The sequence below is a fragment of the Tamandua tetradactyla genome, chromosome 18, assembly GCF_023851605.1.
Source record: "Tamandua tetradactyla isolate mTamTet1 chromosome 18, mTamTet1.pri, whole genome shotgun sequence".
NCBI lineage: Eukaryota > Metazoa > Chordata > Mammalia > Pilosa > Myrmecophagidae > Tamandua > Tamandua tetradactyla.
The window spans coordinates 59,812,305-59,824,660 of NC_135344.1; the positions used below are offsets into that span (position 1 = coordinate 59,812,305).

Sequence of the window (12,356 nt, forward strand, 5' to 3'; positions counted from 1 at the left end):
AGAGATTTTGGTGACCATCTCATCCAGCCCCACGTGTTAAATGTGAAGGGGATGAATGCCAGTCATTTTAAGCCGCTGGCTCCAGGTTACCCTGTTGGTTGACAGAGGTGGGCTTGGACCTTTAGGCTCTGGACTCTCAGCTCTCTTCATCACAGTGCCCTTGGTCTTGGCCTGAATCCTCTGGAAGATAAAGTCATATAAACACAGAAAACTAACTGGGACCATTTGACCCATTTGCATTAATAATAATCTTTTGGCTGAGGAAGCATTTCACACAAATCATAAAATGAGATCATTCCATGACTGCTGCCTTAAAATACAGTAATCATGTTTCACTTGGACTGTATTTCTGAAAGTAATAGAGATGAGTGAATTTTTAAATTGAAAATTTCACCCTCTGCAATGTCACTTTTTTCTCCCATCTTGTCTGCATTATGAGATTATTCACCAGGCACTTTTATTTCTGAAGAAAATCTTTTCGCTCAGAAGTGTCCTAATTGCAGCCAACATCTCTGCAGTCTTTATTCCAGGCTCCCCCTCTGGCATAATAATGGCCTGATTGTTCATCTGTTTCTCCTCCATCAGCATGGCACCACGCTCCTTATGATAGCGTCCTATGCTGGCCACTTAGGCTGCGTGAGAGAACTGGTTCTACAAGGAGCAGACATCAACCTCCAGAGAGAGGTAGGTCAGGCTTTGCACTTGATGAAGAAGTACTAGGGTGAGAGAGAGTTAAAGTTTTTGTGATAGTGAATTGGTCAGGAGGATGAGATAATCATTGCATTTTTCCTACATGACATTAAAGCATAGATTTCAGAAGTTTATTATGCCTAAAATTAGACCAGTGAGTAGTCCTTCGATTGTACTGCAATTGAGTATATCTTGAGACAGATTGAGATCTTGTCTGAATCTGAGGTAACCAGACCTCTGCCTACATTCCTTAATTACTCATACATCTTTGGCCATGCTTAAAGCAGTTCTTACTTCTTCCCTTGGGATGAGATGTTATAGAGTTTATAGGGTTTTAGTAAAGAGCATTGTATTTTTAGAAAGGTCAAATCACCTTTAGAAGGGTCAAGATCTTATTTTTAGAAGCGTCATTATGTTTTTAGAAAGGTTGAGTCACAGCCTATTCTTAATGGGACCCGCTAGGACATCTCAACCATCCGTGCCTTACCATAGTTTCAAAAGGCTTTTCTGACTTGCCATGTATTAGATAAGCTGCCCCACTCACATGGGTAAACCTTGGACTAAAATGTGAGCCTGTCCCCACACATCATTCAGGTGCAACCTAAGGGGTTCCTTCCAGCTAGGGAATGTATCCTTGGTACAAGCTAGAGGAGCAGTGGGAGCTGGAGCATTTTCACCTACCTTTGGGATTCAGATCTAAGGAAGCTCCATGTATTTCTGAGCCAGATTAGAGTCTGGTAAATTGACCATTATGGGGACACGTCCTTAGGTCATCCCCTGAGTGAGTCTGCCCTCTCGGCTATGCTGACTCAGACCCAAGGTGGACATCCTGGGACACCCCCAAGCCAGACTGGATTGCTTGGTTTTCCATGATCCAACCTTATCCCAGGCACCTGCCCTGCCATTGTTGTTTCCAAAGGGACACCACAACCCAAACTTTCAAGAAGCCAATATACTCCCCTCTTCCAGGCTTGAATGCCATGCCTCATTGGAGCAAATTAGGACACAGTAAGCATAAGGGATGTGTCAGGAGAGCCAGAGTCTCCAGCAATCACTTCCATCACCCCTTTGGGTGGCAGGAGCCTTGTTGGTAGACCACAGAAGACACTTGATGAGAATCAATGGTCCAGTTCTCCTTGGCCCTGGACCAGCAAACCTGGCCTATTGAGTAAGCAGGACAAAGAGACTACAATAGATCTAACCAATTAGATCTTCTTACAAACAGTTCTTTTGAGCAGTTTCCATAAACTACCTCATTGTTTTAGGTCCTTTGCACTTCAGCAGTTATTTTCCCTCTGGGAGAAAAATGTCTAGACCCATTTAAAATTATAGTTTAAAATTACCTTAATCCTTTCTGCTTTATCGTCCTTATTTTAAATTTAAGGAAAAGAGAGATTTCCTTGAATAAAAACAAAATGATATAGATCAACTTACTCAAAAAACTTTATCCTTTAGGGAAGGTCTAACGTGCACAAAAATCTCTTACGAACAACTGAGAGAACCTGGGAGAAGAGAGAGAAGTATTTGTGTAATTCCAGCCAAGGCATGGTTTTTATATTTATCTGTTTACTTGGTTCCAGTTGCTCTGGTGACGGAGGGCCCTCGTGCACTGAGTGCAGTGGCCCTTGAGGACACATACCCAGAGTGTTCCCAGGTTAGAGGTAACCCGTGTGGCTCAAGTGAGAGGGCTCTAAGTTCCTAGTGATCTCCTGAATTTCCTGAGACCCTGCCAACCTGGGACTCAAGCCTAAGGGAGGCCCCAAAGGGCAGCTGAGAGAAGAATTTGTGGGTTTTGGAACTTACTCTGAAAGCAGACTTCTTTGGGCCCATTCTTGATCCATTTTACAGTATCAGAATATTTGTTTCCTAAAAAACACCTCGCCGTTGTTTCCTTAGGAGTGTCTAGACACATTGGGCTTGCTAGAGAAAGAAATTGGAAACTAATTGTCCTGAGAGACCATCGCTTTGGAGAACCAGCAGTATTGGCTGATAGCAGCTCTGAGGCATGGGAACTGCAAATGCAGTTGGCGTGAAGCCCTGGATTACATTAGTACACACACTTAAGAACTTCATTCACATTCCAGACTGAAGTCTAGCTCCTATTGTCTACAGACTGCGTCAACGTCCGTAATAATTGGTCATATGTATGTTCCCAAATTGGCTCAAACTGCTATAAACATGATTTTTGTAATTGATGTATCAAGAAAGCTGGTTGAAAAACAAATCTTTTCTCGTCATAAAGATATGCCTTAGAGGGTGGGCCATGGTGGCTCAGGAGGCAGAGTTCTCGCCTGCCATGCTGGAGACCCAGGTTCATTTCTGGGTGCCTGCCCATGCAAAAATAAATAAATAAATAAAATAAAAATGAAACCTTAAAAAAAAAAAAGATATGCCTAGAAATGACCCTTGATAGCCTCTAAAATTGAATGTCTATTAAGAAGGTGAGAATTTTCCTATTCTAGCCAAGTTTCTTGATCCGGACCTATTTGCATCTTAAGGTTTCTGGAACCTAGTTGTCCTCCACTGTAAGGAAGCAATGGGAGGGTATTTGCTGCTGCCTTCTGTGGGACCCAAGGAGAAATCAGCCCTGCATTGCGGCAGAAAGGCTCTGGCGATGGACCCCTTACCCTCACCTTCCTGGAGCTGAGGCTGGTTGAGGGAAAAGCCTGAGGTAGAGGGTCATTTCCGGGAATTGTTGTCATACATTCTGCCATAGTGTCTGCCTCATCACTCCCTCTGCCACCAAACACACACACACACACACACACACACACACTCACACACACACACGCAGCTTGAAGAATGAGCTTCAGAGGATCAGTTGTTCATAGGACAAGCTCTCTTCTCATACCTGGGTGAGACCCACCCATCTGAACATCTCTGGGAAAGCTGAGGAAAGAGGGTTTGCACTTCACTATGACTAGTGAAGAGAATCTGAACGTGCAAAATAAAAATTGCCCAGTGAGTGATATGGTGATTTTGCTCATATTGCCCAACGATTGGGGTACCAGTCTTTGAGTAGACTTGTAAAAGTGACTGGGAAGAAAAGATGCTAAAAATTGTGTCTCAGAATAGAACAATCAGTTTCAATTCTGGAATTAGGTTGTTGATTATTAAAATGTTTTTTTTTTGAGAAGTATTCTTGAGTGCCTTTTTACTCTGAGCTCACAATTGAAGAAATGTATGGTGAATTACTTAGATTCTTTCTTGCACTGTTGCTTCCTGCTCTGAGGGGCTCCATTTTGTAACCAGAATTCTTCCCTGTATTAATGAATGCTAGATATCTCCCAAACACTATACCAAGTGTATTAGTTTCCAATGGCAGCTACAACAAATTGCCGCAATTTAATTCTCTCACAGTTCTGGAGACCGGAAGTCTGAAATCATTGTTTCAGCAGGTCCATGTTCCATCCGGAGGCTCTAGGGGAGAATCCATTCTTTGCTTCTTCCAGCTGGCAGCTGCCAGCATTTCTTGGTCTCTGTCTCTGTGGTCACGTTGCCTCCTCCTCTTCTGCGTGTCAAGTGTTCCCCTGCCTCATTCTAGTAAAGACCCTTGTCACTGGATATAGGACCCACCCAGATAATCCAAGATAAATGCCTCCTCTCAAAGTCCTTAACTTAATCACATCTTTTGCCACATAAAGTTATTTTCACTCTTTTGCCATGTAAGGTAATACCCACAGGTTCCAGGGATTGGGATGTGGACACATCTTTGGGGGGCCACCATTCAAAGCACAGAGAAGAAAGTTCTCGTTTCATCTCGTCACCTCTCAGTCCCAAGGAATAGACTCAGCTCAACTGTAGCCCCTTTCTAGGCTGGAAGGTTAATATGCAAGGCTATTGTTCTGTTTCGCTTTCTTTGCAAATGTATTTGCAGCCAAATGTGCTCTACAACCAGCCTCTCTCTCTCCCAGTCAGGTACAACTGCCCTGTTCTTTGCTGCCCAACAAGGCCACAATGACATCGTGAGATTTCTCTTTGAATTTGGAGCATCCACTGAATGTAGGACCAAAGTAAGAGAACTTTCATAATTTCATACCCTGTTGACGAATTTCAGCCACCTTGGATGTTGAATTTCTCTTTATCTGTAGTAGAAATGTGTACTTCCCTCTTTATAAGCTTTTAAGCCTAAGAAGGTAGATTTAGCAAGGTTACTCATAGTGGTTCAGGGATGATCCTTGAGATTCGACTGAAAAGATGTTTTTACTCTGGACTCGTAATTGAAGAATTTAATGGGAAATTACTTAGAATCTTTCTCATATTGGTAACTTTCTATCCTGAGACAATAAATTTTGTAACCAGGCAGGGTATAGTAGCAGGTGGCTTTATAACTTTCCCTGTTTCCATGTGCTTTTTTCCACTTCAAGATTAATCCCTATACTATGACCTCAAAAGCATTAAGAGGATCCTACTGAATCTGAGAGATTTCTAAGAAGGTTGCTCTGGCACCCTTCCTAACTGAAATATAATACATAATTAGAACTTATCCCGTTGGACACAGAGCTGTGATTCTTCCGCTAAAGTTGCCATTAATTTGTCATTTTAGATATATGGGAAAGAAAACTGAGACTGAAGAATGGTAAATTTTGTGTTCATAATATGGTTTTTAGGATTGTGTTTTGGTAATAGGAGAATTTGAACCACCATAAGAATCAACTTTGTTCTGGCTTAATCATAATAAAAAATTCTTGAAAATTTGCCCTACTTGGAAACTTTTAAGTTTCCTTAATCCATTAGTATATGACATTTAAATATCCAGGGGGTTTTTGGTGGGTTTCCCTGTTAAAAAAAAAAAGTTCTGCTGAATATTAAGTAGATCTGAAAGTCAGAAAGGGTTTCTGTTTTTTCTGAAACCTATGCTGAACTGTGTATAGGCCTCCACACATACTGAATATAATATACAGTATATACAGTATATATTGTATATTATCATTTTTGTTTTCATTAGTAAAGTGATACAACTAAAAATGGAAAGTAAAGTTCTAAGAACCTAAATCTCAATTTTGACCCAAGTAAAACTGTGGTCGAGTGCTTAAGTCTTGTGCTTAAGTCTTCTTCTTGGTTAGCAAGTTAATCTGGTTTAAAGCCTTTGTACATTAGCCAGCTTCTGCTAGCCCAGAAATCCATATAACGTGAGGCCCAGGAAGAGAAATTCCGAACGTTTCCATTAGGTCAACTGCAGATGTCAAAGAGCTTTCCGTGGGAAGATGTGTATGTCCGGAGCCTTTGAATTTTAATATGATCCTGCCATCAAAACTGACACTATTTTAACTATTGTTCCCATTGTTATTAAATCTATATCCCCCCAAATGTTACTTCATTAAGCAAAGAGCTAAAAAAAATTCATAGAACAAAACTTGGAAACGCTGGTAGTTATTGCTGCTATTAAACAATTTCTTCTCCCCCACACCCATACCCACCTCCACCAGCCTTCTGGTCTCCCTCCTTTCCATTTTCCACCCTTCAAAGTCCAGTGCAAGCGCCCTCCTCTCACCCCATAGCCTGGCCCTCAGTGAAGGCCCCAGCCTTACCCAGCCCCTTGCATTCCCCGGGATCTTGCCTCCCTGTGAATGGAAGTACTCTTAGAGCAGTGTTTCTCCTGCTTGCCACCTGTGCGTCACACTCACCCATCATGACTGGTCAACAGGCATATTTATGGGACCGACTGAATTAGACCCTCTGAAGGTGAGGTTCCAAGGACAGGCATTTTGAACAAACACCCTGTGCCAACATTTAGAAACCGCACTATCTTATTTATGATCCATGTTTTAGATCCAGATTGCATATTCTTGCATTATTTATAATTAGCTCAAATGTCCACATACCAATATAGAGAGCCAATCAAACAATGGGCAAAGATGTAATGCCTTAGCTGCAGCACCTGAAAAAAAGTTAAGGATTTTAGTTGACCACAAACTCAGTGAGTCAGTAGTGTGTTGTGCTTGGCATAAAAGCTAGTTCTAACCTCGACCACATAAAAGTAAAGCAGACAGAACAAAGGTAGATCCCATCCCCCCTCAGACCCTGTCTGTTTTATAGTGCTGTGTTTAATTCTAGGCCCCACACTTTGAAACAGACCTGGATGAATTGGCACATGTCCAGACAAAAATACGAAGTAGAATGTTGAGTGCCACATGGGATATGCTGTATTATCCACTCTTGTAATGACTGCAGATTTGTCCCACGAGGGCAATGGCCCCAGATGGTTGCTCCATAAAAATCCAAAAAAATCTACTGAGTGGAACTGCAGACAGAAACCAACCTTGGTCGAGTGTCTCTGGCTAGAAGCCAACGGAGGCTAATTCCAAGATGGAAATGATTGGTACAGATTTTCTGTTCTTTGTTTTCCTTATTGAGGGGCAAATTGATGTCCCTGCATTTGGCATGGGAAATTTTAAAATTATGCATACTGACTTAGATCATTGCATCATATTGCTAGCAGGTCAGTCAAGTGCACGACATAATGCAGTCCTTAAGAGGAACTGGGTCATGGTTGGAAAGAAAAGGTAAAATGGGTAAAAGAGAGAGCATGATCTTGGTATTGCCTGTGGGAAAATTCTTTTTATGTGAGGAGCATCCACTTAAGGAAACCCTTGCCCCTGACGCCCCGTTTCTAATGTGTCTGTAATTGCACATCCCTAGGATGGAGGCACCGCCCTGTTAGCCGCCAGTCAGTACGGGCACATGCGGGTGGTGGAGACTTTGCTGAAGCACGGAGCCAATATCCATGATCAACTTCAGGTGAGTGTGTTTCTAGGATGGGAGGCGGACACCTGCTAGCTCCCTCATAACAAACAACATCAGTGTCTCAATTCAAATGCCAGAAATGCCGATCCAAAAATTTTATAATGGGCAGGGGGACCTTAATCTGGGACAGCTAGGGAAAAAAACCTCGGTGGCCAGATGAGGTTTTTCTATGTAGAAACCTAATAGTCTTATTCACTGATCTCTGTTCTGCGCTTTTAGATCTGTTGTGCACAGGAGTTATTTCATGTACCTGTGCGGTTCAGAGCTCCAAAAGCCACGTCATATATACATACTCATGCCATATCAAAACTCATAGACTTACTGAAAACCAAAATAAATTCTCCTGTTGTAGAGTTCTTGGTGAGGAAGGACACAAGGAAGCGAAATTCAAGGTATTTGGAAGAACTGTGAGGCTGGGTGAATGAGGCCCTGTGAAATACACACATGCCACTGAACTTTGAAGGCATCCACTAATTGGCGATTAGCCCATAACCACAAGGACTTTTTTTTGATTGTCACTGTAATTCCATGGGATTTATGGCAGGTGTTATTTTGGGTTTGTAGGAAAAAATAAAATACGGGGATATGAAGTGACTTGAGAGTCTCCTGATAAGTGGAGAAAGTCCTACTTCCAATGATCTGTGAACCGTATTTTAGGCTATCCTACAACTAGAGGGTTCGTCCTTATGCCTAGGGCACAATACTTTCACAGATGTATAATGAGATGTGTAGGTGTGAACGTTTCCATTTGAACACCATTTACAGAGATTGCATGGTTAACTGGATGAGTCATCAGCTTTCACTAGCAAGTGGCCCAACCTTCTGCACTTCGAAATCCTTAACACTCTTTGAGCCTGCAGCCATTCTGGGTGGGGTCAAATAGTTGAATTACTTGATAATGGTCTAGAGGAGTGATTTGCAACTCTGGCTACTCATTAGAATCACCTGAGGAGCTTTTAAAACTACCAATTCCAAGCCTGCCCAAGGCCAACTTAACTAAAGATTCTGAGTGGAGAACTTGGGCAACAGGAGGTTCTGCCATGTGGCCAAGTCTAAGAATCACAGGTCTAAAGCTTTGGATTTTTTTTTGGCTATTGGTAAAGTATGTCTGAGAGTGTATGAGTGTGTGTATATGTAGGTTAAGTGGGAAGAGCCAAAGTCTTTGGGGAAAAAAAATGAATTTTTTTTTCCAAATTTCTAAATTGGCCGTGGTGTAGAATTTTTACTTGTTAGATAATATTCTTGCATAAGGCTCATTGGAAAGGCACATAATCCTAGAAAGGGAAAGTCTGGGGAGAGCCCATTCCCATAGAAAATTCCATGCTGCTATAAGGTGATTCAAGAAATTTAATGCACCATAATTTCCATTTTATGTTAAGACTTTTATGCTCACCCAAACAATTCGAATCTTTCCATTAAAAACAGTTAGAATCTAGGGAGAGAAAATGATCTATGACCCTGAAACCTTTTAGGAACTGAAACTTGCAAAGCACAGTGAAAAATCCAACGCAGGCATGGTGCATTTTAGAAAATTCCTGAAAGTCATCAGCTGCCAAGAACACAGTACATCTTCTATAGCAACGCAGTGAGGAGTAGCTGAAATTTTTATCCTCTTATCAAATATCTTCTTAAAAATCTCTACAGGCTAATTTTTTAATGATTGCCTTCAAGGGAGTCTGACAGCTCAGTCAACACCCACTGGAAATCTAGCACCCTCCACATAACACACCTGGTTGGGCTTGCAGGGAAGGGTATTTGTATTTTAGCTTGTATTATGTTCCTGCCGGGAGGTGTGGCAATTAGCTGGGTTAGCTGGGTGTTTTCCACCAGTGTGTGCTCGGGTTTTCCACTGTGGTCTAAAAATAATGACGCTTGCCATGAACTGTGAATGCTCTCTGCTCTGGAAGCATGCACTGGATGCATCTGGAGAGAATGCTTGCTAGCAACTGAACAGTGGGGTTTGCTGAAATCACCGAATGGCGCTTCTTCAAGAAAAAAGAAATGCCCAAAGACAAAACCACCTAGTTACAAAGAAAACTAAAGAAGATCAGAAATTCAGCATAGGAATGAGGTGTATTAGAAGACTGGGTAAAGGATAATATCATCCACGTTTTAAAACTTCAACTTCTGCAAGTGAAATCAGTGCCCTCCCCCCTACATGGGACATGACATCCAGGGGTGAAAGTCTCCCTGGTGACGTGGGAGAGGACTCCCAGGGATGAATCCAGATCTGGCACCGTGGGATCAACAATTCCATCCTGACCAAAAGGGGGGGAAAGAAGTGTAATTAATAAAGTATTAATGGCAGAGAGAGTTCAAGTAGTCGAGAGGCTACTCTGGAGATTGCTCTTACGCAAGCTTCAGCTAGACCTTGCTACCTATCATAACCTGCCAACCCCCAACCAGGACCATTCCAGCCAATCCTAAAGAACACCTAAGGCAATATATAAGATTCCACAAAGGTTCCGTGCACTAGAGTAACTTGCCAGAAACCTGTGACCTTCAGATGGAGTCCTGAAACCTAGCCCAGCCTGTGCAGAACATCAGATAGTTCCATCTCCCTATCCCATATTAGTGACAGACTCTTCCAATATGAAAAATTTAGAATTGCCATAGCCCACATACCCCTAAAGAGAAGGATGGAAAGATCAAAGGTGATGGTGGAGTTATACAGAGAAGATAGGATTTAACAAATGAATATGAATGCTGAATCATTAAATTGATATCTTTTTTAGTTTCCAGTATTTTAAAGCAGCTAAAAGTAAAAACCTAAAATTGTGAAATTGTAACCCATGTCAATGTCTGAAGTATGTTCTACAACTGATTGTGGTGCCATGCTTTGACATTTATAGCTTTTTTTGTACATATGTTGTTTTTCACAAAAAAAAAGAAGGAAAAAAAGTCGATTGTGATGATAAAAAAATATTCAAACCCTCTAGCCTCCTATATGCTGGAGCAGCTAGAAGGAAAAATATGAGAGGATCATATGGCAGCCCATGATAAACCCTGGGATCTGTCCTGTAACTACTTGTTGAAGAGTGCTTTGAAAACTATAGCTTTTTAATTTCTTTGCTTTGTATATATGTTATACTACACAATAAAAAAAGTTAAAAAAAAAAAACAAAACTTCAACTTCTGTGTGAGACTAAAGGGAGAGATGTCTATTCGGTACAAAATTTATATTTTGGATAGTGCATTTCCTGATTTGAGTAATATGGTCAGTTTAGTTAACGCCATAAGTACATGGAATCCTGAATAAGGCATGAGTTTTTGTTGGTTTGTCCAGGTTAGTGTGATGCCCCAATAAATCCCAGAGGGCAAGTGAACTCACTGCCCTCCCACTCCACGTGGGACATGACTCCCAGGGGGTGTAAACCACCCTGGTAACGTGGGACAGAAATCCTGGGATGAGACAGGACCTGGCATCAAGGAATTGAGAAAACTTCCTTGACCAAAAGGGGGAAGAGAGAAATGAGACAAAATAAAGTGTCAGTGGCTGAGAGATTTCAAATAGAGTTGAGAGGCTGTCCTGGAGGTTATTCTTATGCATTATATAGATATACCCTTTTTAGTTTATGTTGTATTGGGGTGACTGGAGAGAAATACCTGAACTGCAGAGCTGTGTTCCAATGCCTTGTTTCTTGAAGATGATTGTATAATGATACAGCTTTTACAGTGTGACTGTGTGATTGTGAAAACCTTGTGTCTGATACTCCTTTTAACTAGGGTATGGCCAGATGAGTAAAAATTTGGATAAAAAAATAAACAATAGGGGGAACAAAGGTTAAAATAAATTGGGTAGATGGAAATGCTAGTGGTCAATGAGAGGGAAGGGTGAGGGGTATGGTATGTATGAATTTTTTCTTTTTTCTGGAGTGATTCAAATGTTCAAAAAAATTATCATGGTGATGAATACACAACTATGTGATGATATTGTGAGCCACTGATTGTACACCATGTATGGAATGTTTGTATGTTAAGAATGTCTGTGTGTTTGTATGTTGTTTTATTAAAAAAATATTTTTTAAAAAAAGATCAGAGATGAGTATTTACTTTGGGCTTTATTCAGGATTGCTTTATTGTGTTTATAGGTATTATTTGTGTCTGTTGGTGACTTCCTGGAGGTTCTTATGAGGGCTGTTTTTATTAAAAGCATCTTGTGTTTTAATGCTTGGAGAAACTGCATGTTAGGGGATGCAAACAAGGGGAAGAGAAAGAGAAAGGGGGTAAGACAGATCTAATCAAAAGGACACTTTTTACTCCCTTGTCAGAGAAGCACACTAAATAGGATTGGGTGTTTTGTTTGGTTGCTTTTTTTTTTTTTTACATGGGCAGGCATCGGGAATCGAACCCGAGTCCTCGGGCATGGCAGGCAAGCACTCTTACCTGCTGAGCCACTGTGGCCTGCCCTCATTTGGTTGCTTTTTAATAATGCTTAGCTCTTAATTGATAAAAAGGATGGAAATCAAAATGGGGGTAAAAATGGAAAATTGTGTTAAATGTATATATATTTTTCAAATCCAGTTTGTTTTAAAATAAATGTAAAGATGATTATTCTCTTTTTAAAATCTCTTTTACTTTGATATCTCTCAGGATGGAGCCACTGCACTGTTCCTAGCAGCCCAAGGTGGTTACTTGGATGTTATTCGGTTATTGTTATCTTCGGGAGCAAAAGTCAACCAGCCAAGGCAGGTAAGGTCTGGTACCGATGTTTGTCCGGCCACATGGTGTGATGATGCAGCGAGGGCTGGGACCCTGCAGCAGCACACACCTAAAATCCAGCCTGCTCTGCTGCTCTTTACCTGTGGCCTCTGTGGTGAAAAGTTAATCTTTAATGGGGATTTGTCCTGTTCTTTGCTTTGAGCTCACTCTAAAGCCTATGAAACCAGGCTGACATCACAACTCAGTATTTGTAAAGC

The 12,356-nt window shown here is 41.3% G+C and overlaps 1 protein-coding gene across 3 annotated transcripts in view; it reads left to right on the forward strand.

Moving 5' to 3' along the window:
* ANKRD29 (ankyrin repeat domain 29) overlaps positions 1–12,356 on the forward strand; it is a 55,997-nt gene that overhangs the window by 16,762 nt on the left and 26,879 nt on the right. For 2 of the 3 annotated variants that reach the window (XM_077135791.1, XM_077135793.1), the window contains 4 exons: positions 586–684; positions 4,605–4,703; positions 7,333–7,431; positions 12,031–12,129. In XM_077135791.1, coding sequence (XP_076991906.1) covers positions 586–684; positions 4,605–4,703; positions 7,333–7,431; positions 12,031–12,129 — 396 coding nt within the window. The remainder of the gene's footprint in view (positions 1–585; positions 685–4,604; positions 4,704–7,332; positions 7,432–12,030; positions 12,130–12,356) is intronic. The other variant, XM_077135792.1, reaches the window with a different exon arrangement.